This window comes from Palaemon carinicauda, chromosome 37 (genome assembly GCF_036898095.1).
Source record: "Palaemon carinicauda isolate YSFRI2023 chromosome 37, ASM3689809v2, whole genome shotgun sequence".
Classification (NCBI taxonomy): domain Eukaryota; kingdom Metazoa; phylum Arthropoda; class Malacostraca; order Decapoda; family Palaemonidae; genus Palaemon; species Palaemon carinicauda.
Window position 1 is genome coordinate 46,710,988 of NC_090761.1, and position 27,517 is coordinate 46,738,504.

Genomic DNA, 27,517 nt, shown 5'->3' on the forward strand with positions numbered 1-27,517 from the left:
CAAGTGGTGCAAGTGCTGTTGGCCGGACTCTGGAAGCACCAGGCAACTTTTACAGCCTACTATCTGTGGGACTATATCCAAAGTCTTCAGATACAATTTTATTGTGACTTGTTGAAATTGCTCAGCAGGTTGTGTAGCTTACTTATCTCCCTACAGAACAAGAACTATTTTGTCAGATAAGTAACAGCATTAGTCTAGGATTAGAGATGTAGTGTCTGGCTCTTTTCCTTCCCCTCACTTTGGGTGGACAGATCATTCCGTTATTTGCTGAATCGAACGTTGATGCCAGTGTGCCTCCATACGGATTATCTGTTTTTTCCAAATCGGTTATAGGAGTATCTCCCTTATCCTCTGGTGGATATACGAGGTGCCTCACACTGAGGGACCTGGGGGAACCCAAACAAAAAATAAGGCAATAAGGCATGTGGGGGAATTGATAGAATTTAAGATACATTACACCTTACTGGACATACTTGGTGACATAGCCTCCCAAGGATGTAAGTTCTTCATCGACTGTCTGTCAGCGGACAAACTCCTAACCCAACTCATGAAAATCTATTCTCAAGTGTTGGGAGGTAGTAGGAATCAGCACTCCTCCACCTGTATCAGGTCCAAGTGTATTAAGATCTCAGGATTTTAAACCAGCCAGTATGGTTATAGGGGCTCCCTCCCCTGTAAGGATGAGTCTCCTATTATTATAAGATGAGTATTTGAATTCCTGTTGGAATAAAATCATTATCTCATAAGCTGTAGGCAAAGGTCAAAGTGACTTCTTAGTGTACTGGCTGGTGGGTTGGGCTTCATCGCCATCCATCACTAATTATTGACATCTCGTTATAAGTTTTAAAAACTGAAGCTCCATCCAAGCTGAAAGCATACACCCTATTGAAGGATTCAGGATTGTATAGTTATGAAAAATGCAAATTACTTTTAAAATTTGTGATGTTTATCTTCAGCATACGCTCATTTCATTTATCATGAAAAAAATTTAGCATAGGTTTGCCAAATGAAACAAAGAATAACAGTCGTAGGTGGATACTGTGAATAAGTGCACATCTGAAGGCTCAGCCTTGTTCGTACTTTTTCTTTCTTGCCATTAAGATATTCCTCGGATTGTTCCAGCCTTAATAACCAATTTTAGTCCAAAACTTTATCTCTTTGTTTTCCAATGTGTTTTTTATTCAGATTTATTCATTTTGCATCCATTTTCATTAGTAGCACACATATCTGTGAAATTTAACTATTTTAATTCCATCAGATGGTACTTCCAAAGAGTATGTAAGTATCAACATTCCTTTTCATTAAAAGAAAAATACCTGGTGGTATTCCTGTCACTGTATTTGTTTTTTATTTTTGCATTTTATTTTGCATTTTAGGTATAGATTATTGAAAAGATTAGTTAATTGAGTCAGTAGTTAGCACTTTTTTATTTAGTATTTGTTTGTTGGGTTTGAAAATTGTTTTTCTTGATACTTTTCAGTTTTGTATTATAGTATTTGTTATTAAGTAAGCTGAGTTTTTCTTTTGACTAATGTGTAGTGAATTTTACATACTTGGTCCCCTGTTAACAGTTAGGAACTAAATTTTTTCCATCTGTTTATCTGTTTCTGTACTCCCAAGTGTGTCATGCTTATTTTGTCATTGCAACTACTATAGAGTTGAAGGGACTCCAAACATGGTAAAAAATAGCCATTATACTTACATCTGTCACACTGCTATCAAAACTACTACATAGATGGGTGGGGGATGTTTGTCAAACTTGATACAAGGTAGGCCATCAAGTAAGATTATATTTGTACAGTATATACAGATACATGTCTGACACTTATCGTCTCATTGGAATTCAACACAGTTGAAGGGAATTATGCCAAACATGCTACCTTTGTGTAGACCGTAACTCATAGAAATGTGGATGAAAGAAGATTATTCATCAGTGTCTGGCAGTGATTTTCACACTTGCCTTGTTCATGTAACTCTTTTTGCATGATTGAAGGGGTTTTAGTTTACACATGTAGATCATCATGCCTTTCCATCACTCCAAATTAAACATATCTCTTTGTACATTCAGCCTATGGTCTTTTTCACTCCCAATTTTGTCATTGCAGTACAGTTAACCAATGCTGAAGTTCATATTACTGTTCCCTAACTACTCTAGCCTTAATGTCTAATTGTACTTTTGACCTTTTTCCTCCATCCTGCAATAATTATCTGTCACTTACCTTGTGAATATGGGTACTTAATGGCAAGGATTTTGAACTGTTCCTGTTGGTGAGCTAGAGTTGTATTCAAGTTTTCAATATCGTAGCATCCTACTGATTAGTAGAACATTTCCATAAAATGTTTTCAGGCACTTTAATGAACAAAAGTGGCCAATTAAGGCATCACTGTACATTAGGTCAGAGCCTTTCTAACTTCCTTGAGTTATGAAAGAGTTTTAGATTATTGCCTTTGTGAGCACAGGCATGTAGATTTCTTATGCATCTTTAATAGCTCTTTACCTTGAGATGTATTTTTCTTATTGGGGATTATCTTTTAAAGTCAGGGTATCTGTAATGTAACTCTGGTTATTTGATTACTGAAACTATTGTCAGGTAAAAAACAAGCCATACTCTATACTCTTCGGGCAGGGCTTGTACCTACTCTATTTCTCTTGGTATTTCACACAGTCCACCAGGTCATTGTAAAGGGTGGAACTCTTAACAGCTTGCATTCAATGAAATAGTGATCCCATAGGGTTTCTGAGATTACTATAAGAAACTTTAGGTTTTATAACTTTAAGCACAATTTTTCATCAATTGCATAACTGCCCAACTCCCATCCCCTCACTCTGGCCATATCAGATCTAGTCTACATGATAGAACAGGCGAGTCATAGCGAGCATTCAGTATTCCACAGGTGTGCATAGACCTACTAATTCAGTTTTCAATATTTCTGTTTAGGGACAGATGGGATGAAAATTTGTGGTCAGTATGAAATTTTTCTTAATTTCTTTTATTTTTATAAGCTATGCAAAATAAAAAGTATGATTTGGCCAAAGAAAAATTGCTTTACTGTGATTTAAGGATTATTCATTGAAATGTGTTTTTAAAACTTTGGGGGGGTTTTAAGAGTTCTCAGAATATTTATTTTTAAGAGTTTGGGAGGCTAAATGAAAAACTACTTCAAACTCTAGCAGAAATGCACCTCCCTTTAAGGGATCTTTTTCTATCACTCAGATTGAAGAGAGTTTGATGGAGCTTGATATAAAGGTACTTTCACCTTATATATATATATATATATATATATATATATATATATATATATATATATATATATATATATATATATATATATATATATATATACACTTTATACTGTACTGTACATGATTGTCATTAATTTTATTGGAACCCCTTTTACATGGTTGATTGGACTTAGTCAAATTAATTTAAAGGTAATCTTTCATATTATAGCTTACAACATGAAGCGGGATTATTAAATGGTTGCCATTTAAAGATACTGTATGGTACCGGGATATTTGACAATTGTTCATCAGTGCCTAATGTCCTACTGTGTTTTGAACAGTGTCAAATAGTTTGCGAGCCCTTATCAAACTCAAAATGTTACATCCAATGTAAATATTGGCGAGTATAGTGTGAAAGACAAATGCGTAAATTGAATGCTGAATTTTCTGAAATGGAGATTTTAACGAGTGTTTCCGCGAGATTGGTTTTATTGGATATGTTAGAATGAATCAAGTACTGTAATTAAATTTGTTTTGTATTAAATAGCCCTTTGATTTTATTGTTTCTCACTTCATGATTACAAATGGATAACAACAGTTTCCCATTTTCTCAACATTTGTTAATATTTGCTAGTAATTCTCCTACTTCTTTTGAAATACTTTTATAATCTACTTTTAACTGTGGGTTCTTATAATCGATTATGATACATGGAATATGATGAAAATGTTTCTCAGGTTAACAAGTCTCCTGTAAATCATTCATCTAAAGTATACCAAAGAATTATATACAGCAAAATTTAGTTTTCAATCATATGTTTAATGAAACATCAGTTTATTTCTAAACCAATGATAGTTTTAGCCCATTATAGAATCAAATCCTTCATCACAAGCCTCAATGTCTCAATTTGGTCCAGTTCATTCTGTTGTGAAATCTTCACCTTTCTGTAATCCTGATTCACACTATAAGCAATCTGATTCCGAGATAGTACAGTTGCAGGTGACAGATCAATATATATCTCCTGCTTCTGAACCAAGCACAAATAAGCCACCATTTATGTGTTATGCTTAGTAATTGGTATGTTATATTATGCCTCGAATACTAGGCTCACTGTTTTTCGATAACCCTGTAACGTCTGAACCGGCAAATAGAGGTTATATTGTTACACCAGGCCTAACCTGCTTAACTTCTAATCTGAACTTGGCCGCTACCAACATAAGGTTTTATGAATAGAACTTACCTGGCAGTTATATATACATAGCTAATTATCTCTATTTCGGCAGAATTTTTCTAAACTAGGCAACCGCCTTGTGGTGGTTGGGTGGTAACACCCGTTAAAGGGTGGTAGGAGGAATCATTCCCGTTTTCTGTTCTTCAGTTCATCTCTGCCGGCCGGATCGACAACACGTTGGTCCGTCATTAAGAGTTTTTCTTCGCTTTCCCTGCTCGGTGTACCAGTCTGCTTTTTTGGTGAAGTACTCTGATTTGGGGTTTTGGCGATCGTTGTATTTTGTTTTCTCTTAGCTTTTTTGCTGTTTATCATTATGAGTGAAAAGAGTCATTACCGTATCTGTGCGAATGAGGAATGTAAGGTGAGACTACCGAAAATGGCGGTAGACCCTCACACCGTTTGTTCTAATTGTAGGGGTTTTGTTTGTGCCCTTGATAATAGGTGCGGGGAATGTAAGGTTTTGGATGAGAAAGATTGGTTAATTATGAAGCGCTGTGTGCGTAAGCTAGAGCTCGATAGAGTTAGGAGAGCTTCTAGGTCTAAGTCTAAGTCTGTTAGTGGTAAGGAAGACGAACTTGCGTAGATTTATCTATTGATCCTATTATTGATTCCTCTTTGGAAGTTGATCCTTCCCTTGAGGTAGTAACTCCTGCACCTCCTACAGGTTCCGTATCTACGGATGACCCTCGGTACGCTAGCCTGGCGGCCGAGTTGAAGGCCATTAAAGAACAACTGGAAGCCTTTAAAGGTAAGGAAAGTGAAAGTGCTTGTGTTAGTGCAGTGGAGGTGGCGACTGACCGAATCTGTCATACCCCTAGGCCTAGACCTCTACCAAGCTCCCAGGACCAAGGGAGAAGGTACGTCGATGACCAAAAGGGGGTGAGAGGTACGTACCCTCGGTCAGCCGTCGCCTCAGACAGTCCTGTTGTCGATTCCCAGGCTGCTCTTGACCGTCACGGGAAAGACGTGTGGGATGTGTTGTTTTCTTCTCCGAATTCATCCAGACGTAAATGGAAGTTTGAAGCTTCAAGACCTACTAAGAGGAGATGGAACCACGACGAACGGTCTCGTTCTTTCTCTCCCGGTTCTAGCAGTTATGAACCTTGTCCGTCGGAGGATGATTTCGACTCCGTGCCTGTGAAAAGGGCGAAGCCTACTGCCGAAGATCCTTCTCCTTCTACGAGTGTTATTCGTCAGCCCCCCCCCCCCCCTTCGGGGCCGCAAGACCCAGCTGATGTTGCTAAATCCTTTATGTCTGTCATGCAGGAACAACTTTTGACTTTAGTGCAAGCCTTTAGCCGCCCTCACGCCCAGTCTGACAGACGTAAAGACGACTCGTTACCGATTAAGAAGTCTGCTTCTAAGAGAGAACGGAGTTCTTCTTTAAAGAAAACTTCTCCCTCTCTACGCCATGATGAGGAATGTGTGCTTTCGCCAGGCAATACTTCTTCGCGATACCAGGGCGATACTTTTTCTCGTTCTCGATACCGGGACGATACCTTATCGAACGATGCTGCTTCTCGTTCTCGATGCCAAGACGATACCGCCTCCCGTTCACGTTACCAGCACGATACCTCCTCTCGTTCTCTTCGCCACGACGATACCTCCTCTCGTTCGCTTCGCCACGACGATACCTCCTCTCGTTCGCTTCGCCACGACGATACCTCCTCTCGTTCGCTTCGCCACGACGATACCTCCTCTCGTTCGCTTCGCCACGACGATACCTCCTCTCGTTCGCTTCGCCACGACGATACCTCCTCTCGTTCGCTTCGCCACGACGATACCTCCTCTCGTTCGCTTCGCCACGACGATACCTCCTCTCGTTCGCTTCGCCACGACGATACCTCCTCTCGTTCGCTTCGCCACGACGATACCTCCTCTCGTTCGCTTCGCCACGACGATACCGACCCTAGTTCTCGACGCCACGACGATACCGCCTCTCGTTCACGACGCCACGACGATACCGCCTCTCGTTCACGACGCCACGACGATACCGCCTCTCGTTCACGACGATACCGCCTGTCGTTCTCGCCGCCACGACGATACCGCCTCTCGCTCTCGACATCGGAACGACTCTGCCTCTCGTTATCGGTCCCAGGGCGATACCACCCTGCCTCTTCGGGACGATACTGCCTCTCGTCCCAAGGATTCTTCTAGCGCGGGACTCCAGGATGCAACCCGTCTTTTGCAGGATGATGCCTTTGATTTGCCCTTGTCGGGTTCTAAGGATCCTTCTTCTCTTTCGAAGGATATTGCAGATGTGGATCAGGACCTCGAGGATGTTTCTGATGACGATGATAATCCTGCCGACGCTGTGGGAGATTACAAAGTTCTCTCTCGCTCCCTTCTTGAACTTTTTGGAGAGGAATTCCAACTTGCTGCCCCTCAATCTCCTCAGTCCCAATTTAACAGAAAGAAGGCCAAGAAACAGTCAGCCTTCATCAAGATGAAGCTGTCTATCTCCGCAAAGAAGGCTCTCTCGAAGATTGGTGACTGGATGATGGAGCGGAGACAAACAGGTAAGACTTCCTTCTCGTTTCCACCAGCTCGTCTTGCTTCAAGAGCGGGTATGTGGTATGCAACTGGAGAACCTTTGGGTCTGGGAGTGCCTTCCTCCTCCAAGGGTGACTTCTCTGGTTTAGTGGACTCTGCTAGAAGGCATGCTCTCAACTCAGCCAAGGTCATGTGGTTGATGTCGGAGCTGGATCATCTCGTCAAAGGTATTTTTAGAGCCTTTGAGGTTTTTAGTTTCCTAGACTGGTCGCTTGGGACTCTCGCAAGGAAAACTGACCAGATGGAAGGATCTAGGGACCTTACCAGTATTATGTCCTGTATGGATAAGGCCCTCAGAGATGGGGCGAATGAGTTGGCGGCTCTGTTCTCAGCTGGGGTCCTAAAGAAGAGAGCTCTGCTTTGCTCTTTTGCTTCTAGGTCTGTTACCACTGCACAAAAGTCTGAGCTTCTTTACGCCCCCCTCTCTCAACATCTTTTTCCCGAGTCCCTGGTTAATGACATTACGCTTTCTCTGGCCCAAAAAGCCACCCAAGACCTTTTATCTCGTTCTGCTCGTAAGCCCTTGGCAGCCCCTCCTTCTTCTTTGAAACGGGAGGAAAGGAGATTCCAGCAGCCCTTTCGGGGCAGGACTACTTCAAGACCAGATTTTAGAGGGAGAAGGCAAGAATCAGGACCAAGATCTACCAGGGGTTCTTTCAGACCTCGCTCCAGAAAATGAAGTTCGTCTCCTCCAGACAGTAGGCGCAAGACTGTCAGGTTTTTGGCAGTCTTGGAAGAGGAGAGGGGCGGACACCTGGTCCCTCTCAGTCATCAAGGAAGGATACAAGATCTCCTTTCTGAAAAAACCTCCTCTCGCAGATGCTCCGCTGGCCTTAGTAGCCCGGTACTCGGATCCGGGGAAACAGAAGGCCCTAGTAGACCTTGTCGACCAAATGCTAGACAAGGGGCCGATAGAACCGGTTCGGGATCTATCCTCCCCAGGCTTTTACAATCGCCTGTTTCTGGTCCCCAAGAACTCGGGCGGATGGAGACCCGTCCTGGATGTCAGCGCTCTCAACGTATTTGTGGAGAAGACAAAGTTCTCCATGGAGACGACTCAGTCGGTGCTGGCGTCAGTACGTCCAGGGGACTGGATGGTGTCCCTCGACTTGCAGGACGCATATTTCCATGTCCCCATCCATCCGACTTCGAGGAAGTACCTGAGATTTGTAATGCAGGGCAAGTGCTTCCAATTCAGAGCTCTTTGCTTCGGTCTCAGCACGGCTCCTCAAGTCTTCACCAGGGTAATGGCGAATGTGTCAGGTTGGCTGCATCAGGAGGGGATAAGGATATCCTTCTATCTGGACGATTGGCTGATTCGTTCACGATCGAGGGAGAAATGTCTGGAGGATTTACGGAAGACTTTTATGATGGCTCAAGATCTAGGCCTGGTCATCAACAGGGAGAAGTCTCAGATCAGACCGAATCAGACTATTCTCTATTTGGGGATAGTTCTGAATTCAGTTCTTTTTCGGGCTTCTCCCTCTCAGGAAAGACAGACCAAGTGTCTCGTAAAGGTCAGAAATTTCCTGGACAAGAAGAGATGCACAGCGAAGGAGTGGATGAGTTTGCTGGGGACTCTATCCTCCCTCGAACAGTTTGTCTCTCTGGGGAGACTCCACCTAAGGCCTCTTCAGCACTTTCTTTCGAAGACGTGGAACAGAAAGACGCAGGAAGACTCCTTTTCCTTCCCCATTCCAATAGAAGTCAAGACTCTTCTGAAGTGGTGGCTGGACCCAACCTTGTTAGGGGAAGGGATCTCCTTACACAAGAAGAACCCAGACCTAGTGTTGTTTTCAGACGCATCAGAGTCAGGCTGGGGGGCAACACTAGGAAGCAAGGAGGTCTCAGGCTATTGGGAAGGAATTCAACTGGGATGGCACATCAACAACAAGGAGCTGATGGCCATTTTTCTGGGGCTAAAGGCCTTCAAGGACTTGGTGTCTGGGAAGATTGTGGAGGTCAACTCAGACAACACCACAGCTCTTGCTTACATCAGGAAGCAAGGAGGGACTCACTCTCTGTCTCTGTTCGAGACAGCAAGAGAGCTCCTTCTTTGGGCGAAGGAGAACAGAATAAATCTGCTGACGAGGTTTGTTCAGGGACAGAAGAATGTGAGGGCGGACATGCTCAGCAGGAAAGGGCAGGTCCTTCCCACAGAATGGACCCTCAACCAACAGGTCTGTCAGAGTCTCTGGAGGCTGTTGGGGAGACCCCTCATCGATCTTTTCGCCGCCAACTTATCCAAGAGGATCCCCATCTATTGCTCCCTAGTTCCGGACAGCGAGGCAATAGCAGTAGACGCCTTTTTGATGGATTGGACGGGGATGGACACTTATGCTTTTCCACCGTTCAAGATCATCAATCTGGTAGTCAGGAAATTCGCCCTCCTCGATTCGGGACAGATGATCCTGATAGCTCCGTTCTGGCCGATGAGGGAATGGTTTACGGAGGTGGTGGACTTGTTGATGGACTTTCCAAGAAGCCTCCCTGCAAGTCCAAATCTGCTCAGACAACCCCACTTCGAGAGATATCATCAAAACCCCCTCGCTCTCAATCTGACTGCCTTCAGACTATCGAGAAGCTCGTCAGATCGAGAGGCTTTTCAGCGCAAGCTGCGAAAGCTATCGCCAGAGCGAGGAGGGTCTCTTCGCAGAGGGTCTACCAGTCCAAGTGGGAGACTTTTAGGGCTTGGTGTAGGAAGCACAAGATTTCCTCATCCACTACCTCTGTGAGCCAGATTGCGGATTTCTTGTTGTACCTCAGGCAGGACGCTAAGCTAGCTGTGTCCACTATCAAGGGGTACAAAAGTATGCTCTCTTCCGTCTGTCGGCATAGAGGCTTGGACTTGTCTCGCGATAAGGACTTACATGACCTCTTGAAGTCTTTTGAGACGACCAAGCAGACCCAGTTAAAGCCCGCTTCTTGGAACCTTGATGTGGTTCTTAAATTTCTGTGCACCAAGAGATTTGAGCCCATCTCACAGGCTCCCCTTAGGGAGGTTACCAAGAAGACCCTCTTTCTTTTGGCCTTAGCAACAGCTAAAAGAGTTAGTGAAGTCCATGCAATTGAAAAACAGGTAGGCTTCAATTTGAATGGGGCAGTTTGTGCCTTGAGATTAGACTTTCTCGCTAAGAACGAAAACCCTTTTAAGCCCTGGCCGAGGACCTTTGAGGTTCCTAACTTGACCAACCTAGTGGGTCAAGAGCAAGAGAGGCTGCTCTGTCCAGTACGAGCCCTCAAGACCTACTTGTCTCGCACGAAAAGTGTGAGAGGCTCTTCTAGCTCCCTGTGGTGTTCTGTGAAAGATCCTCAAAAGCCCCTTTCCAAGAACGCTTTGTCCTTTTTCCTGAGGGAAGTGATAAGAGAAGCGCATCTCTTGTGTGAGGAGGAACACTTCGGACGTTTAAAAGTGCAAGCTCACGAAGTGAGGGCCATTGCGACCTCGCTTCCTTACCACAAGAACATGTCGCTCCGTCAGATTATGGATGCGACATTCTGGAGGAGCAACTCTGTGTTCGCCTCTCATTTCCTCAGAGAGGTGAGGGTGGATTATGAGAAATGTTATACCTTGGGACCATACGTAGCTACGGCTTCTGTATTAGGCAAAGGAGTTACTACCTCCCCTCAACCTTAGTTTTGTTTACTTGTGCATAGGTTGGTGTATTTTTTATTGGTTGTCTGAGGACTTCGACTTGTGTACAGTCACCTCAGTCTAGTTAGATAATTTTTATCTACTTTGCAAATGTTAGGTGGTTGGTTTGGTAAAGTTGCGGTTTTTTATTTTGGGCAATAGGTAGTCCTGAAGTCTAGTCAGATTGTTGGTCTCACCCCGTTGACAGACTCGATTGAGTGTTTTCAGCACTGCAGGTCACATCTTGGCTGACACTCCTAAGGGAAAGCGACTCAAGAGGCAGGAACCTTTGAAGTCAGCTACCTTAGCAGGTAAGGAATCAAGGTTTTATTTATCCTACAGCTTTTTTGGTTGTTTCCCCAACGATGTTTACTGTCTATCACCCTCCTCCAAGTGTGTTAATCAGCTATGTATATATAACTGCCAGGTAAGTTCTATTCATAAAAATGGAGTTTTTATGATAAAACAAAGTTTTGTGAATACTTACCTGGCAGTTATATATACATTCGAAGGCCCACCCACCTCCCCTCAGGAGACAGGTCGGGCATAGATGAACTGAAGAACAGAAAACGGGAATGATTCCTCCTACCACCCTTTAACGGGTGTTACCACCCAACCACCATAAGGCGGTTGCCTAGTTTAGAAAAATTCTGCCGAAATAGAGATAATTAGCTATGTATATATAACTGCCAGGTAAGTATTCACAAAACTTTGTTTTATCATAAAAACTCCATTTTCAACTGAAGATTTCAATGTAGGGATTAGTACCTCCAGATGGGGTAGGCTTTCAAATGAGTTATTGTCCCCATACGTCTGAGACCGAAGAATAGCAAATAAGTTCTCAGATCAAATATTCCTCCCTCCACATATTGACCTAGTGCCAATAATCAACCTTTGGAGGCAATAATTGATAATGATGTATGAAGTGTAATGCCTGTTCCCATGCGCATAAATAAGGTTCTGAAAACTATTTGAGAACAGGCGCGCTGAGAGTGCCGTGGCTGACCAACGTGACTACTTTTGTAGGCTTAGCCACTACTACAAAATTTGTCTTTATTGGTTTACGTGCCTAGCAGTCATACAAATTTAAGTAAATGCTACTGCCTGCCTGGAGCCACTTTTAAGAATTATAAATGTAAATTTTCTGTAATTAAGGCTACAGTCGATTACAAATGAACCAGATATACCAAAAGTTACATTGGGATTTGTCACAATTGTAAAGGATCTCAATTCAGGATATTTCCAACGATCAATGAATTTTCTGGTGACGCATGATTCTCTTGTTGTATTATATTTCACAAAAAGATTTTGGCAATAGGTCTAATACATTTTCTTCCAAGCAAGAGGCAGTTCGAACATTGGGATTTTCTCTTTAGTATAATCTACCTTGCTTTAGGCAGGCACATAAATAATTGAAGATTTTTGCTGTAATGGGACCATGGCAATGTTTTGAAGCATGTAGCATCAAGAGAGAATCCATTTTTTCCTTATAAGACTGAAAGGTTTTTCTATAACAACCATTTTGATGAAAAAGGTACCCTAAATAACAAACAGTTGATGAAACCAGTAGGGGACTCAGCAGTACGAAGCTTCATCTGTGGTGGAAATGTGGGAGGTTGGGCTGTGGCACCCTAGCAGTACCAGCTGAACTCGGCTGAGTCCCTGGTTAGGCTGGAGGAACGTAGAGAGTAGAGGTCCCCTTTTTTGTTTTGTTTCTTGTTGTTGTCGGCTACCCCCCAAAGTTGGGGGAAGTACCTTTGGTATATGGATGGATAAAATATAATGGTTTTCAAATATTACTGTTAATTTAGGTACTTTGTCATTCATATATGAAGTTGCACGCATTAATCCAAAGCCAAAACCAATAGTCAAATGCAAAATTTTTGGTGTCTGCCATGTTGGAGGAAATCTTTGCATAAGATTCCTAAATTTCTTATTGACTTTTTAAGCCAGTCCACTTAAATAAATATTATTCTTTAGGTTGCTTTATAATATCAAGAACTGGGAGAAGTAAGAAAGATTAAGATAATGGATAGGTAGAAGTGTCTTTACGCAATTAGGTTTTATTTTTATTTTACAGGATGTAGATTTAGAGAAGACGCTCTATAGATAATCAATTCATTTGACTTCAAGTTTGTAGTCTGATTGCCCACCACTAGGTTACTGTGGTTGTCAGCAATGTGACATAGAGGTAAGATTTGTCAAAATAAACATGATTTTATAAATAAAATTTGTTATTTTGACACTTTAATCTTAGTCTCATGATGGCCCTCTCTCCTCCCCATTTAAAGGAGTTTATGTATTACTAGAGGTTTCTCTCAACATTAAAGTGTGATGAAAAAGAGGTGGCAGTGGGATCTCGCCATTTGTGGTAGCACCATTTGGGGACTACACCCTGGTCTTGGGTCTCCTACACTGGCAATCTTCCAAGGAGTTTTGTTAAACGTCAAAAACTCGGGCTTCATAAATATAAGCATTGTGACCCATTGTAGAACTAAGTAGCAAGATAAGTTTTATTATTGAGAGTGTTTTATGCTAATAGTGTTTTGTAGACATTTAATTTTTTATTTACAGTCCATTAGTTGAAAGAAATTTATATTAACCTTTTATTTTTAAAAGTAGTCGCATAGAATTTAAGCTTTTTTTATTCCAGATGAGGTAAGTATACCAGGAAATGAAGAGGCAGTCAGATTAGCAAAAGAGGCTGCAGTTGAATTATTTCTAAAGAGAGTTTAACTCTAGTATAATAACTCCTTGTCTAGTATCAAAAGATCTTTTACATGATATTTGGCAACAACGTTCGAATTCTATTGATCAGAAATAAGATGAAGATCACAAGTGTGCTTTCTCCTTGGAAACATGCCAGCAGGCCTAAAAGTAGAGGGACTGCTCTCTGTCGACTCCACGTTGGGCATACCAATGCACAGATAGCAACCCTACTACAGTATATTGATTGTGTGTTCTTCTTGACTGTTAGACATTTGTTGATCTAATACTCCAGTCTTGGTATTCACGGAGAATTATTCCTCTCTGAAACCTGTAATGGGGATGGTAGGTACATCCTTGCAAAGTTTTTTGGAGGGCATGATGTATATGATACTGATGGCATTTTTAACTATATCAGAAGTGGCCTTCTTACTCACTTTTAAATTCTGTAATTCTAGTAATTTTTTATTTAAATTTTTCAATTTATGATTAAATTTTCTTACATCTGCATCAATGGCCATTGGAGTTAGGATGCCAGATAATTCCCCAACACTTATTCATTAATGTGAACCCTCCCTATGAAAGGTGGTCCTGTTTAGTTATGGTTGTGTATTAACTATGATTTTATAGATAATTTCTTCAAGCAGGAATAGCTTATGTATTAATGTATACTTGAAGGTGAAAATAAAAATTTATTAACATACTGTACTGTGTTATGGAATTTAGTGTAAGAATGTTGCTGATGTACCAATTAGCTATGCAAAATGTATTTTTCATTGCAGAAGGGAAGAGTGGAGAGTTTGATAGTCATTCTGATGAAAAAGAGGACTTGGAAGGCCAGAGAGAGGGAGATGATGTTCGTCATCACTGTCCTCCCCACCCTGTTCGTCCTTCAGCTGCCACTCCAGCCCTCATAGCAGCTTCAGCTACAACCATTACCACCTCAGCTACTCCTCCTCTAACAGAAGAAGGCACTACACTTAGCTTAGATGAGTCTACCTTAAATGAGCTTGTTGCAGGCAACATCCCTATTGACTCTATCATTTCCTCTTCATTTAATCAACAAGAACTTAATACTATATCCCAAGCCCTCTCCAATATTGTTCAAGAAAATAACATTAATTTAGCCGAGTTTGATTTGAGTGCTGGTCATTCATTTCCCGCCACAGAGGTGGGAGGTGGGTGTTCTGTGGTAGACGTGAGTGACAGTTCACTCATGTCTCAGACTAGTGATGCTACTGGCCAGACTGAATTTTGTGAATCAGAAACTCCAATAACAGAGTGTAAAGGGAATTTATTGAATCAACGTCCTGGACTCATCACTGACACTGCCACTATTTCTCCATTAAAGTGAAGTGTGTCATTTAGAGCAGTTGTTGTGTTGCTGTCAGTTGCAATTTTAACTGCATTGTGACTATTGAAGCTTGAAAGTGTATGTGTAAAGAGGGGTACTGGCTGGATATTTAGTATGTCTCATATCACTGGAAAAACAAAGTAAATACCTGCCAGGAAAGGGATTTGATTGAATTCTTAAAAATACAGTAAAAGTTTTTTATGTAATTAATTAAAGGCTTTGTGTGTATATTAGATCAACCAAAATATAATGATATATTCATTAGGACTGTATTGTCTTGTATATTTTCTCTTTTTTTTTCCTTTTTTATGATGTATGCCAGTTGAGTAACTGAATTTACTATTGTCATTAGTCCACACAAAAATGTTGAGCCGTTTCATTTATAGCCAAAGTGCTCTGATTCAGTGTTATCATTTGGAGAAGCTCTAGTTCTTATTACCCGGTATTACCATTGTATCCAGATGAATATGGAAAGAAAAAATATACAAAAAAAAAAATTAGTTGATGTGCCCTTTCCCATGGTAAGGATGTCATAGTCAGGGTTTCAGCCATGTATTGCATGCACCAGTGCAGCTTTAATACAAAGTGTCACAAATATCTTCATAAGGAACTGTAGTTTAACAACTTTTCAGTTCATTGTTGTATTGGCCCATAACCTGGGGTCTCTGTTCAGAGTGTGAAGTGACCTAGTCACCAAACATGCATTGAGTGAAGGAGACACGTCTTACGACTTCCCTCCAATAAATGTTCTTAGACTTTGAGGTGGAAAGGGGAATCATTCCCTCCTGGTAATGCAGCTGGAGACATTTCACTTGACACCCTGAAGTGATATGGAAATTTGAAATTCCTGCATCATAGTTTTTCTGTTCCTTGACATACGATACTTGACATCTTTTGTTTTAGTAGCAATGGATCCATGAATGGTTGAAAATTTCCAGCACTTATCACCTGGTATTGACACTATCAAGGTTTTAATTCAGGATATGGTTAGATGAAAAAGAGGGCAGTGTTAAAAGAATGTAGGTTCATAGTGAGTACCTGTTTGTGTATTTGCATGACTGTAAAAGTACAGCATTATTACTGTAATTGCTTTTTTTTACAATGACGTAATGCACAGGTGAGTGAATCTCCTATTGGTTTCTGTTGATTAAGGAAATATATTGCAAATATGCTCCTTAGTATCAAAATTAACCATTTCAAAATGCACGGTGTTTGGGACGTGTAATTTTCTACCTCTACTTACAATGCATGATTGTTTTATGGGTAGCAATAGTGATATAAACACTAATATATCAAGAGAACTGTTTATGAAAAGGAAGTTTTTAGTCTTAATTTTTTCTGCAGATCATATGAATGCTAGTGTTTTGAGGTTTGTAAGGTATGAGGCGTACAGGCATTTTATGAGTTTTATGAACTCAATAAGGAATCAAGAAAAAGGAAATGAGGGATCATTCACCCATGAATTTTATTTTAAAACATTTGTTTTTACAGCTCATATTTCTGTTAATTTTTTTGTCAATACTTAGTGATTTATATATTTTTATATGAGGCTCAATCTAAGTATCAAGTATATTTGGACGAATGCCTAATGTGATATAAATTCCAAAGGGTTAAAAAGGCAAATTTTTCCATTTTTCTCACTTTCAGTAGCTCATCATACTGACATTAGTATAATATCAGCATCAGTAAATATTGGGAATGCAGGTATTACAAGAAAGTAAAATTAATTTGGTTATATATTTATATTTGCTTAATTGTTTTTATTGCAAAATTTCCTGGTACATTTTATTTATTTAAAGGTTAAAGGTGTCTGGTTTCAGTTCCAGTTCCATCAGAATAGATGCTCACCAGAACGTCAGCCGGGCAAGCCCAACCCCCCACTGTGGTGCCTTACCACAGCAGTAGCCTCCCTAGTAAACAGCTTAAACTCACGGTCCTGGGCGGGGATCGATCTCTTGCCATGCGAATGCGAGGCAAACACGTTACCACTGTACTAGCCAGTTTTTTATTTTAGAAAATAACTAAGGCTCAGATAAAAGCCTAAGGGTTTTTTGCACCAAACATCACACAATTTTTCAACTTATTTATTCAGTATAACTCATTAATCATAGTTGGCCTTTATCCAGTGTGAAATGGCACCAAACACATTCAGAAAAGGTCAGAATGAATGAATCTATTTTGTACAGCTTGACTTGACCATCTGAGTGGTCATGTTTCATTCCATCAGGCAACTGTATCTTTTCTTCATCTACTGTTTGAGTATCAGTGTATCACTCCCCATAGGTCAGTCCTTTGCTATTTTTTTCCCTTCATTTTTTTATTCACTCTACATAGTATTCTAGGTATAAAATGTAATTTCTTTTCCTGAGAAGTCCTAGCAAGTTTTACCTCACATCCATGTGCTTTGTTCACAAGAGCTAGCCTACCAGTGTGTTTTGTTTACATCTTAGTGTAGGTTTTTGCAGTATTTCCTTATGACATGCCATATTAGTGGTACATTTGTGCTTCAATGGTTTGCTTTGATAAACTTTGTGTCTCAACTTGTGCTCTTTGTGAGGAACTTCATTAATGCAGATTGTGTTTTGCAGTGTAAATCCAGGTTACTGGCTTTTACTTCATGCACGAGTGTGGTGTTCCAGTCTCCAAGCAGTCAAAGCTAGAGTCCTCCCTGAGCTAAGCAGTCCCTATACTAAACTCTGAGAAACCCAGTGGGTCCCTTTAAGACTGGTCAGGACAAGTTCTTGTTTACATAGGTGGTGGAATGGCTGTGCAAGTGATTTAACACAACAGAAAACATTGCAGTAACTCGTGGGAACATCATAAGTTGGGTGTCATTAGGAGGCCGATTCCTTCCTTATCAAGGGCTTCAACTTTTATTGGGTTAGGTCTGTCACCAGAGCATGGGAGAATTTATGTTGTAGGATGGAGGACACAGTTGCTGCTAAAGGGTTTGACTATATCTTGAACACTATTTGACTATTCCCCTTGCTTGAACTCAAGTTCAGCAAGTTTTATAAGAGCATAGGTAACATTTCACTTCCAAAGAAGCTTTAAGTACCCAAGTACACCAAGGTCAGTGTCAATGATGTTCCTGGATCATTCCTTCTATAGTTGATCATGGTCATCAATAAAGTCCTTTTCATTGGAAAACCTCTGTAAGGAATTTGCTGTTTTCCTGAATTGGCATGATGGAGGTTTTTGGCTTTACCAGTTTGCTATTGACATGAGATCCCCCTCTGCAGTGATCATTTCCAGGATGAAGAGGATGATTCAATCTGGACAAAGCATCCATTTTTGAAGTGTAGACAAGCCTTTGGCTTTTGTCAAACATTAATGCAGACGGGGGCTGCTTTTCATGACCTTTGAGACTTATTCTCTTCTTGCAACCCCCAAGGACCTGTGGACTGCTAACCCTTTTAATATTTCTTTCTCAAGGAAATTGGTTATCTGGCACCAGAGGATAGAATATCAAAGTCAGTTGCAAGGCCAGAGGTGTTTGACCAGAGGCTTCAACACGTGTTGTCCTCTTCCCATAGACCAGTCAATTCCTGGGGGAACAGGTCTCATTTTGATACTTGGCCCCTCACAGCAGTTCCCCTAGGTCAACAACATACTGCCAGGCTGTATAGCCCAAATTCATAAAAAAAAAAAAAAGAAAACAATCATATGTCAACCACAGGTCACATTACCCTGCTCCTCCCTGCTGTGGCAAATCTTCCTTTTGTCCCATAAGGTTTATTGCTTGGCTAAAAAGTCCACGGCTAGAGGGAGTAGGAGGCGAGACTTACTCATCCCACTGCCATCCCCTTCTCCTGGGTAGGGTGCTCCTGGAAAGGACATCACAGGCTTAGCAGGACATTGGATTCAGGTGACGGGTAGTGGAGGTCCTATGCCAAGGATATTACCTGTACTACTTCCAGGGTCATCAGGTTGGGGCTGGTCAAGTTATAAAAGAAAGGGTGGGGATTTATCAAATACTTCCTCCCCATAATCTATCTTTTCCAGGAATGGCACCTTCAATGAATACGGAGGAAGGACCCTCTCACTGTGAAGAGTACTTGGTCAGATGCCCTTAACCTTTCAAGAGATAATAACAATTCATATATTTTAACTAGCATCGATATATAAAGACCCCTCTGGCCCTTTACGCATCAAGTGCCCTTAGGTAATGCCTGTGGTGATGTGGATTTTATCTCAAATGTAAATTCATCAACTTTTGATTAATTGGTAATATTGAACAAACAATATTTTTACATTTCAAGGACTTGTTTCTTCTATGTACATATCATTGATTATGGGAGAACATTCTCGCCTCCCATCTCCGCACTCCGCCAATCCTTGGAGAGAGAGCTCAACAAAAGGAATCATGAGTGCTCAGTTTTGACCATTTTTTGGATGCGACTGCTTATGTTCTCTGCCGGATAAATGTAACATATGATTATTGACTATATAGAAATATGTTTTTGCTGTAAAAACTGTTTTATTAGAAGGGAATATTAGGTAAAGGCTCATAATTTTAGAATACATGTAAATTAGTTTTTAGTTAACTACAATATAGGTAGATAACTTTCTCTTTTCTGGAAATGGTGCAATTTTACTGAATATTACAGATCTTCATAGCCTGAACTGGACCTTGATCCCATTAATAGAGGAATGGAAGATGTAGGTATATCTCGGGATGTTATATCCAAAAAGGCTCATTCTGTCCAAAAAATAGCTTTAAGCTGTGTTTTGCCAGTTTTATTTTTGCACAGAGGGTATGATAGTTTAATTTTCAGGGTAAAACTTCCTTTTTATTTTTTCAAAGACTAAGTATAACGAACTTCTTCACATGTCCAATCATTCTTGACTAAGACATTTAAGGAAAAATATTGAATTATGAGTTTGATTACATTTTATGTTTAGAATAGAGAGAAGAAAGTTTCGTGCATGGAAAGGATGGCAAATGAAAAAACAAGGTATCCCAATGCCAGTAGTAATACATATATATATATATAATAATTTTGGTATTTGGAGCTTATTTGCATATTTTTTTCCCCAAGATATTGAAGAGAAAACAGAAAAAAGTAGGCAAGATTCTCACCTGGTCATTAGCCTTAATTTAAACTGTAATGGGTAAAATATCAATATTATTATTATTATATTAATTATACCCCGGGTAATTTTTATTATATCGTCGGATCGTAGTGCTTTTAGCAAACTTCACTTGATGAAAATATGTCGCGAAGGAGCCTTCTTTTGTTCATTCTTCTAACTTGACTTTAAACTAAGTTTGAAAAAAATTCACATGCTATCGGTATCGTGGTTTACTTATGTGATAGCTGATTGGCCAAATGAGCAGACTTATTTTATTGTTCAGCAAGGTAGGTGTGCTGTGCTGTGTAGCAGAGAAAAGGGTCTGTTAATTTCAAGGGATTTTAATTGGTGATATATATTGTTATGATTCTTATTGATTTTTGTATTTATGTTAAACTTGAAATTCTTATCCAACGGCAGAATATCCATCCTCCCAGGGGTAGGTGTAGAGTGGGGTGAATACTGTGTAACACGTGTAGCAACTATAGCAGTAGAAGCCATAAGGTTTTTTAATCAGCGCTGGATATGAGGTACAGTTCATTATTTCAGTTTTCTTACATTTTTCTTTTTAAACATATATTGTTATAAAAGAACCAGCAAAATTTACTTGAAGAATTAGCATTGAGTTCATATTTACAGCTTGTGCTTTGTGTTTGTAGCTAAGGTACATGTTCTGGTTAAGCAATATGTCTTAAAATTGGACAAAACTGTTTATTTCACAGCCAAATTTTACCATCAGTGGTTAGACCATGAAAAGGAATATTCTATATTAGATCTTAAACATGGATGGTCAACTGTCAAGAAGATTTAACATTTAGAATGAGTTTTATCATAAATTACAGTGAAAAGAATGAAAATTACATGCAATCTCTAGTCTCATCAGCCGTGTGCATTTGACATCAACAACAGTACAGTATCTTATTTTAATATTTGTAGAGCTCTATTTGTTTATGTCCCATGATAGTGTTCATGCTATGAATGGGTGTCGGCAATGCATACTTTCATTCTTGAGATATATTTGATTCTAATCTAGTGTTTTACTCTCAAAATCTAGGTTTTGATGACTGGTATAGTCTAATTTTTTTTTCAGCAAAATTATGAAATTATTCAGCATTCATCCCACCTAGAAATACAACTGCGTTTAGCTCCTAATTTTTTTCTCATAAATAAACTCCTTAGACAGTTCTTATAATATTATCACAAACACTTCTCACGGAGTATTCCCATAAGGGGTTTGTGCATGAAAGGAGTTCTCTTTTCTTATTTTTATAATCTACTCCTGCTTGAACATTTATCGGATTCAGGTCTTCATCTCTCCCTTTTTTCCTTGATTTTCTGGATCCTCTTACAGGTCTTTGTTCTGCTCCCATATCCGCTTCATTTTTTAACATTTCTTCCTCATCCCCTCTAGTCGCATATTCAAACCATCTCGCTGCGCCTCACTGGTTCTTGATAGCTACTCTATGATGATAATCATCCCTATTAGAATTGTGAATGCCAACAATTATCAAGTAAAAACTAAAGTAAATTCTATACATTACTATTATTGAGATATGTGGAAGATCAGGTAGTTCCTACTACCTCTGGTTCCTAGTGATAAGATGTATTGTGAAACACAAGATAGATAACTAGATACTGGTACAGCCAAAACTGAGAGATTATGATATTAAACATCTTGCTTTCTGTCAGTAGTGGTGCCTAAAGTACTCCTGTATCAAGGGGAAAATTTATTTCCCTTTTAGCTACATGCTTCAAGTTCAGTACTAAATTTTATATCAGTATTTTTTGTTCAGATCGTAGTTTTCAAATTACAAGATGATAAGTGGTGCTGTTGCCGATGGATACCAAATTACCGTGTTGTATATTGTGTGTGTGTGTGTGTGTGTGTGTGTATATATATATATATATATATATATATATATATATATATATATATATATATATATATATATATATATATATATATATATATATATATATATATATATATATATATTGTGCAAGGGTTCAATTTTGTTATTTTCTAGGCAGATACAGTATCTAAATTTTCCAGACTTCCTTAAGCATGCAAGTTTTATTTCAGATTTCTTTTGGGGTTTGAAATAAGCCTAACTTCTTCAAGCTTTATTTTCATTTCTTATTCAACATATTCCCATATTTGGAGTAGGATGTACTATTACTCTGATACCTTTTGTATTTATTATTTTGTAATAGAAATTTTATCCAGAAAAATTTATCCATATCTTATCAGTTTAAAGTCTATATAGTTTTTCTCTTCTATGTGCAAGTAGTTCTTTACATCTGTTGGTATTTTAGTATTTCAATCTCATTGAAAGAAAACTAGCATTTCATCTGTATTGTTTACCCACCTGAATGTTTTATTTGGTTATATGGGTTGCTAATCTGTAACATATTCTAAACACTGATTGGCAACTGAAGCATTTTTTTTCCATGTACTCTATTACCATGAGGAATGTGATCTGTTCTATAAAAAAATAGTGTTGTATAACACATCATATAAAAAACGTAAGAACTATCTGTCTCGTGTCACGTAGATTGGTTTTCCGTGGAACTTTAGGATTTGGAAGCAACAAAAGTTGTTGGAAAACACTGTTCAGTAATTCATAGGGAAAACGTGTTATAGTCCAACCAAAACTAATACGGTATTTGTTTATAACGTCAGACTGATTTTGGTCATTTTCTTATTCTTATACTGAAGGTAATTTTGAAAAGATTACTTTCAAAAGGAGAATTTTGAAATTGGTCAAACTATAGAACTAAAGAATCATGTCTTTGGCTAAAATGCTGCCACTTGTTAGGAGCCTTTTCAACAATATTGCCTCGATGACCATTCAGGTACCTTACTAGATAGCGCAATACCTGAATACTAAATGGAAACTGATGCTCTGCTATGCGAGTAGGAAATTATTTCTAAGAACGTTGGCACTGAAAAAGTACTTTTGAAGTTTCCTGTTTAAATTGAACCTTGTAGTGCAACTGCGAAGTCATCGCCGCCCCCTCCCCCCATCCGTATTGCATATCAATGCTGAATGACCTTACTTCCAGGTTCAGGTCTTATGACTCAAATATATATATAAATTATATAACATTAAAAGGAAATTAGGACCGAATAGTTTTGTTTGGAAATAAACGTGAGCTCTGGATACCTCAGCAATACAGTAGCAGTGCTCCGATGCGGTAGGATAGACTGAAACGCTTAATGTTAATCATGAACTCAAAATGTGTGAAACTAATACAAACAATACCTAATTATCTGTCAACATAAATAATACATCTCATACTCAAGTAAAAAAAGATACCTTGTGATTGATATATCACTGACTAATGTCAGGTATTCAGAATCATTAGGTCTGGTTTTAACGACAGTATGTAATGTAAATAGTGTAGTATAAAAGAGATAAGGCTAGCTAATCTTGTAATATTAGTTTTCTTGGAATTTAGACTCGTGCCCAACAGATTTACAAACATGCATTACATAAAGCCCTTTGTTTTTGATTTATTAGTTTTTGTAGTCCTGTTCATTTTATTGTTGTGATAACTGTTTTGTAAGTGGTAGGGTCATCGTTAGTTTTGATATTTTGTGGTAAATGATTTTTGTGTTTAAATGCATACTGAAATCATTGGATATTCCTGTTATAGTCTGAAATTATGACACTGTTCATTCTAATTATCTGGTTGTACTCTTCTATCCATACAGTACATGGTTAATGGAATTACTTTTATCATTTTTATTTTAGAATATGCTGTCATGCAGAAGTTTTGATTCTGTCGGTAATTGTGGATTTCAGCAGCTGGAGTTCCCATTCATTATGTTTACATCTTGGATGTTTCATGCAAATAAATGCTACTTTATGGAAATTTTCTAAGAAAGAAAGTGTTAACCTTGACATTCCTTTTATTTATATTTTTGTATAAATTTCTAGGGCATGGTAGGGTTAGCTATTTATTCCCTTCATAAGAAGCTTTATTTTTATGACTGGGGAACTCCCTTTTCCTTAAGTTGTCTCACATTCAATTATGCTCATTGTATGGTCATTCTGTTTTTCTTGCTTCTTCATCATTTACCTCTGGGAATATGTAGATGGCTTTTTCTCATAATTTATCACTTTATGACAAGCAAGCAATTTTTTGGTAGTGCTTAATATTTTGGTCCTCCTCACCTTTTCCTTGTGAACAGGAAATTTGTCATTTGTAAAGCCAACTTGAAATAATATGAGTCTGTTGAAATGATTCCATGGGGTGAAAGATTTTGAAAATTAGAACATTGGTGCTTCTCTGCTGTTTCAATTTGGTGACTAGAGTAGTGGTTATTAATGCATGCAGCTGACTGAATTAAGTATTTGTGGTAACAACAGTTATTATCTGTAAAATGCATGATCCAAAACTCATTGGAGTACAGTAGTAGGAAGTATATAGAGTCTTGCTCATTAATGTAATTGCCTCAGCAGATTACTTTATTCCAGTCACTTACAAGTTCTAGGTGACTGAAGATATTCAAGAATCTAAAATGACTGGAGACACTTGTAGATTATCAAAATAGAAGGCTTCTGAGTAACATCAAATTACTATGATTGAGGTGCAGGATCCCAAGACATTACCACAGATGTCTTAAATCACAAAGATAAGTACATTTGACCATTGTCACTAACTGAAGCACAAGTACTCGCACCTAAGAATTAAGTTTGACAGCTAATTGATGCAAAGACATAACTAAAATTCTTGAAAGACAAAAAAAGACTTGAGGATTAGTGATATTATTGTAACATGATTTGTGATGCCTCTACATACTATTTCAACAAAGGGCCTTAAACATCATTCTGTTCAAAGGTGTATCCAGGTATCATCTGGGAAGGAATAGAGTTACTATGGATCCCTTATTACACTATATAAAGGACACAGCCTAACAAATCTGGTGGATACTTCTTCAACAGCCATGTTCGTTTCATAGATGTGTGACAGATGGTGGTGTATACTGCCTCAGGCGCCATCTTATGTCCAGGCAATGCAACACAGCTATTAGATGATAGACTGGTCATTGCGAACGTTTTGAGCAGCGAGAAAATGAACTTTCATTGTGTAGACTCAGGAACTGATTATGGATAGAAAGCAAAGAAGTCATAACCTAATAGGATCTCAGTGGCCCTATCTTCTGTGATTTTGAAGAATTTTTTATCAGGTTGCATTGTGTCTGGTCAAAATATTGAAGAGAAAATATGTTTTAGACGGGTCAAAATACATAATTGTTTTATTGAAGTCTGATGTGGTTATAGAATATCATCAATTTCCCTAATGTCATCAAAGACCCTTTGAAGGTTAGACAAAAAGATGTGTCAGATGAAACCTTATCTTTGATCTTAGATGCTGGAATATGTAAACACCAAATGATAGCAAAGGTCAAGGCCAATATACCAGAATGAAAATAGAGTCAATTGTGAGCAGCAAAGCTGCTTGTCTTCTTCTATCAAGGATCTGATCATGTTTCTGGGTAGACCTATCGTATTTGTCTTCAAATATGGCCGGAGTGTTTGAATCTATTACCACAAAGAAGCAAGAGGCCGTAGTATCTCAAAGAATCTGTCCTGAAATGTCTGAGGAGTATATTCTTGCTGAGTTAATGTATAATTGTCATATTCCAGAATCCTAGCAGGGCAATAACAGAATTTTAATAATAAAGTTTATTTATTGGGTGCAATGTGACTAATTCTTTTGATAGTAAGATTGTTAGTTCTGAAGAGGATATAACAACAATGAAGTACTTAAATCAGAAATCTTGCTTACATTTCTGAAATCATAGGGGTTGGACCAAATAATTTTGCATATGAATGGTATGAAAAATTTTATTGATACAATTAGTCGGGAAGCAATAAAGGCAACAGTTTTAAACTGCAAGATAAAGTACAGAACAGCTGAGGCCAATTTGATGCTGCAAAGAAGATTCAGCATGACCTAGAATGTACTACACAATAGGTGGTATCTCCTTATGGAGTAAACCTTATATAGAAAAGTGACAGCCTTTTATTTTTTAATGATTTATAATAGGTCATTTACCTGAAAGCAAAGACTTCAAAGAGATAATTTTACAAGGGACAAAACTATCAAGTTCATTAATCATATGTAGCTCCAAATACAGTACTTCAATGGAAAAAAAAATCATCCACTACCAGATATATGTACACCAAACCTCTGAGGGTCCATTGAGCTTTTCAACTGTGGTTACATTTAAAGTGTTCTCTTAGATAAACAATAAGAGTACAAATAGGTGCCAAGAAATATGCATATAAGAGGGTAAGAACCAATATCATTAACCCCTCTTCCATTTCTGAATATAATACTTCAGCTAAAGAGTCTTTCAATTGTCCTGAGGTTATAGAAAACTCGAAGTAGAGGATTCTGATCTCGGTAATTTCCCAACCTTCCATAATCACAAAGCTCTGCAGGAATACTGTACAGTACATGATTTGTTCAAAGAACTTCAAAGCTTCAGATAATTAAAGGCACCAGTGAGATATACTGTATGCAGTAGAGTGCAGGGTTGCTTTAGCAAGGCCAATCATGAATTATAGCCTGCTCTGAATGTATTCCAAACTATTGGTTTCTAAAAATTACCAAAAAGAAGCCAACTACTTGACACTCCAAAAAAAAAAAAAAAAAAAAGTCTCCAATGTCATTTGATGTTAGGATGATACTGTCATTGAAGATTTCATGACTAGACTACTGAACACCTAGAACCATCTTAACTTTTGAAGTACTCAGCAGCTAACTTTTATGCAGAGGTGACCAAATTAAAAAAAGACTTAAGCTGCAAGTGTATTGAAAGTCATTTTTAAATGTGATGCAATCTCCATAAGTTTTAAATTCTTCTAAAAATTACATGAGGTTCATGTGAAGTGATACCATTTTCCTATGCTCCTTTGTTCCAGCAAGCAGTGTATGTTGAGCTTCAGTCGCACGCCCTGTGGGTCGTTATTTCGGTGATATTTTTTACTTTCACATGAGCAACAGTACTGCTAGAAAAAAACCATAATTTTAATCTGAAATTCTCATTAAAAATATATTGTTCACAGCCGTATTTCAGTAAAATACAGGCGACGGTAATTTTACCTTGTCGATTTTTTATGATCGGTAATTTTTGCAAGGAATTTGACACTTGCACCTCATTATGCTTATCGATAATTTATTTTTTCAGCTCTAAGGTTATCATCTTTCTCAATCATCTTAGAGTCCATTTTCGAGATGCTGTTCTGTTGACTTTAACGTTAATAATAGTGATCACAGTTCTATAATGAAAACATTGTGACAACTTATGAAATGAGCACTGCCCAAAATACTTTCAATGTAAAGCAAGGTGATTCTGGTACTTATACATGCACTGTGGAGAGTAAAAGAGTTAAGGTCAGGGCAGGGTTGGGGGATGCGATCAAAGGGAAAGCAAAATGATGTAGAAATATCGTGAAAACTACAAGGGTGGCGCATGGATACTGCGTGACTATGTATTTAATCAAGTACAGTAATATATTTGATAATTTCCATTTTGTAAGTCCATTGGTTAATCAAAACCACTTTCAGAACAGTTGTTTGTTTGCGGTAGTTTTGGATTTCATAGACTTTATAAATCAGGCCCAGCTAATGCTAGAAACTACAGTATGATAGGATTATTTGGGAATAATTCCTAGAATGTCTCACAGTACATTATAACAATTATCAATAAGTTTAGGTACTGT

General features: G+C 38.7%; 1 protein-coding gene across 5 annotated transcripts in view; it reads left to right on the forward strand.

Moving 5' to 3' along the window:
* The window catches only part of LOC137629622 (streptococcal hemagglutinin-like), a 127,430-nt gene extending 112,447 nt beyond the window's left edge, over positions 1-14,983 (forward strand). For all 5 annotated transcript variants that reach the window (XM_068361126.1, XM_068361124.1, XM_068361125.1 and 2 more), the window contains exon 11: positions 14,128-14,983. In XM_068361126.1, coding sequence (XP_068217227.1) covers positions 14,128-14,699 — 572 coding nt within the window. In that variant the 3' untranslated portion in view covers positions 14,700-14,983. The remainder of the gene's footprint in view (positions 1-14,127) is intronic.
* The last annotated feature ends 12,534 nt before the right edge of the window (positions 14,984-27,517 follow it).